Source organism: Anopheles aquasalis, chromosome 3 (assembly GCF_943734665.1).
Source record: "Anopheles aquasalis chromosome 3, idAnoAquaMG_Q_19, whole genome shotgun sequence".
Taxonomy (NCBI): domain Eukaryota; kingdom Metazoa; phylum Arthropoda; class Insecta; order Diptera; family Culicidae; genus Anopheles; species Anopheles aquasalis.
This window is the reverse complement of record NC_064878.1, coordinates 682,501-686,382: the sequence shown is the minus strand read 5'-3', so window position 1 is coordinate 686,382 and position 3,882 is coordinate 682,501. Positions and strand designations below refer to the sequence as shown.

Here is a 3,882-nt window from a genome sequence, read left to right as displayed (position 1 = left end):
CGGTCCCTTCCATTGGCTGCCATCTTCTTTATTGCACTTGGTGTAATTGATAAACATTTATGCACCAGGGAGACGCGTCGAAAAGCGAAAAAGATTGCTTCCGTTAGCACACACAGACACCGGAGTGCCGACCACTGTTTCGGGGTCTCCGATTGGGTTCGATGGTTTCCGGCGCGATCGCCCTTCAGATCCTGAAAATTCAATAATTGCTCGTTCACCCTAACCGACACTCGACGCTAGTTTTTTGCACTCGGATCCTTTTAAGAGCCAAAGCGGAACACCAAACGAACCATCGCTCGGGTGCTCGAAGAATTAGTGGAGCGCAAAAAAAGGTTTTTCCCGGCAGCGGCCGCTTCATTCAGCTGTTTCGCTCAACAGCCTCGGCGAACGAGCAAAATTCTGTGGACAACATATGGGTGTGCAGTGGTAGATGGCGATGCAATAAACACATAAATGTTGTGGTTAACAAAAAGGAGGAACCGCCACAAAGCACAATCGATCTGGAAAGGTTCAACAAAACATTAATAAAGTAACCGTTTTGTGGTCTAGGACCGAAAACAGCACCCAAAAAAATGCGATCCATCACAAGGAATGAAAACGGATGCTACTGTTGTTGTCTGGTGAGGACCGGGGAAGCGAGCAAACCGCATTCGCAACAGCTGTTGTATGTGAGGAATTTAATGAGATGATTTAGCAATGAGTGGCACAACATTGTAAGACAATAGCTTAGCATTTTGACATGACAATGTAACGACATTCGAGCTTCAGTGGATTGAAAATGCTTTTTGGAAGGAAATAAAATGAAGCTACAATAATGCAAATGGAAAAGTGTTGTAAAAACCAACCCGGAAACCAGGTGAAATAGAAAGCAAAACCAATCACGGACACAGCACGAGATTAACAAGGAACACTTACACCGGAGGCCGTTTTTAGCTGATCCGTTTAATTGTTTTATTGCAATCCATTTCCAACGGCCACAGAAAACTAGAAAATGATTCCCAAATAACACACACCAGGGAACTGATCCGATTCCCGGGGTGCACCGTCTGTGTGAGGATGCAACGGCGCTCGAGGCGCTCGGTGGCGCGCTAGATTGATTTCTCAATTGCACTTAAGGATTTACAAGCATTTTCGATTCCCTTTCTAAATGGGTTCCCTTGCCTCTCGTTTGATAAATATTTAGTGCAATGGATGGATGCTTTTTTAATACACGTTTGGAGTTCTTTTTTCCCCGTTTGGTGTGTTAGAGGTCTTTCTCGTTACATCCTCTTATGCTGGCGGGCCATTAGCATCGAAATTGGCTTTAGAGAGAGTGTGCTGGAAGAATGGTTCACCGGGTGTCATCGGACAAACTGTCGAAACCAATCGCACTTATCGCTGATGGGGATGATGACGATGATGATCTGCTCAAAAGCTATCGATTGCTGACCACCAGCAGTAGCAGCAGCAGCAGCAGCAGAATCACCAGCAGAGCATTGTTCGTCTTCAGTGGAAGCGTGTGTGAGTTGGAGTGCATTTAGAAGTGCGATGAATATAAAACAGTCCAGAGCAGAGCTCAACTTCGCTTCCCATTCGTCATAAAAGCTGTGAAGCCCATCTAACGCCTCGCCCTTCGACGAGGATCCTAAAACGGGTTTCAGCTTAAGAACCGTCGTCGTTACTGCCACCGATGCTGCTGCTGCTGCTGCTGCTGCTGCTGGAGAGACAGAGCGTAGTAGATGGAATAACAACCCCATATCTCTCGATCATCTTTCAATTGAGATCGTAAACTTCTTCATCTTCACAGTTGGACAAACAATCGGTTCCCTCGCCGTGGCACGTTGAGCTCTCGCTGCTTTCCTGGGATGATTGAGAATGCACTCGAACGGACAGCCACCGGAGAAGTCAGCTCCCGGGGGAAGGGGGCAGAGAGTTCTCGGGTATCTTATTAGATGCATTTATCTTTCCCTTCATCACTCTGAGGTCCACCATGGGGACACGGTGGCCCCTTGGTACCTGGGGTGAGAAGATGCAAATGCATGCACTCTCATCATCAACACCATCGTCATCGCCTTCCGTAGCCATCGAACAACCGACTCTACGGCTAGCTAGCTCCACCACAAGTGGGCTGAGTGGGCTTCACCAACTGCCAGGCCGAACTGAACTGTGGAATTCAAAATCAATAAATCACATTTTCAGCTCAATGATGATCGATTGACCTGAGGATGGTAGACGAGAGAGCAAGAGAGAGAGAGCTGCGCCGTTATGTGATGCTCGAGTCACCGAGGTACCGAAGTCGTTGTCCTCGAGCATGCCACAGGCGATCAATTTTTCACCTTCGAGATGTAACATCCGAGCATCCGGAGAGGCCACCACAGCGAGTACACTCGGTGACACACCAAAGGTGTTTGCTGAGGGAGAGGTTGATGTGAGAATTTTACTTCCATTTTCAATTGAATTACCAGACAGTATCGAGGAATGTATCGGTGTTAGATCTGGTTTGATCCGGCAGCGGCAGAATGCTGCAAATTGGATCAACTGAAGCGAACAACGTCGGCTAACTGAGGCCGTAGTCAGGCGGAATGTCTGCTGGGTCCCAATTAGGATGCACACATTCCTTTTGAGCTACTAATTGCATTTCGAAATAATGAATTCCTGTGAGATCATTACAAACGAACAAGGAGCGCTCATGTGAGCATATTTTATGTTTCCTTCTTTTCTAAAAACAGTGACGAGCACCAGGTGAGTCACTGGCTGTCAGCGAGAATTGATTAAATATTCGAAATTCGTGTCTTCGTTTGATGCACGATCCCAAAACTGGAGACACCTTCGCCGGCCGGCAAAACCTCTCGCATTTCAAGGCAAACGAGCGGATATTGGTAGACCAGGGCTCCCGATGCCTGAACACACGATGGCCTTATTGTGAAAATGTTTACTCTTTGCGAGTCGCGTTCGACAATCACGCTCCATAACTCGATCCTCGGTGAAGTGATTGGCTTCCCCTCCGGGTGGGAACCCAAGCGTCCTCCCGGTTCACCGAACTGGCTCAAGTGCAACGGGAAACCCCCGCGCGAGCAGCATCTGAGTCTAAGGTGGAGACATCTTTAATAACGTTCCAAAATCGTATTGACATACGATGACAGGTCTCGCGCGGATGCTCCCAAGAGGACGCTGCCCCCGGGCCTCTGAGAAGTGTCTCTTGAATCCTTTAAGACAAACAGACGACATCGATGGCACCTACACACCTTTCAACGCCTCCGGGAACGCCACATTTTGAGGCAAATGATTTTTTTATTGAATTTCAGGCAACGGAGCGTGTCGACACACTCTGCTGGCGTGTGGCCATTTGACAGCCGTGCCAACACCCTCCAACATTTCGAAAATATCGATTTTTACTTCACTTTTCCGGTGAGTTATGGGGTTCCCCTTGCGCGACACGAGCCCAACGGAGGATTTGAAAAGTCTTATTTTGGGTGGCAAAGGAAAAGAGTTTTTCAAACGCCCAGCCCGTGGAAAACCCTTTCATTTTGACGTTTGATTAATTTGATTAGTGGCGATGGCATTCATGCGAAAATACGTTCCCTCTTAAGTAATTGGGTGTCAGTTCTAATGACGGGAACAAACGGCTACTGGGATCGGCCGAGAGGAGTGTATCAATCATCTGGATAATTGAGGAACGGTGTACGTATTTACGAAGCCGTCATCGTTGCGCCTGGAAGCCCTTTTACTCGAGACCTAACCCTTTGTGGAGCCACTGTAAGACGTGACCTCTCGCATTTCGGATAGAGAGAAATTTGCCAACAAAGCAATCGTAAGGTGTTGTTCACTTTTAAGGCAAGAACAGGCCATTTATGCGTTTTATAAAACTTAAGCACTAACTGCCGGAGGTTCATCCTCTCCCAT

The 3,882-nt window shown here is 47.6% G+C and overlaps 1 protein-coding gene across 1 annotated transcript in view; it reads right to left on the bottom strand.

Moving 5' to 3' along the window:
* Positions 1–3,800: 3,800 nt before the first annotated feature.
* Positions 3,801–3,882, bottom strand: part of LOC126574917 (rho GTPase-activating protein gacO-like) — a 3,048-nt gene continuing 2,966 nt past the window's right edge. The window contains exon 2 of the mRNA XM_050235331.1: positions 3,801–3,882. This exon is cut by the window's right edge and continues 2,264 nt beyond it. Within this exon, the coding sequence (XP_050091288.1) occupies positions 3,847–3,882 (36 nt within the window). The 3' untranslated portion in view covers positions 3,801–3,846.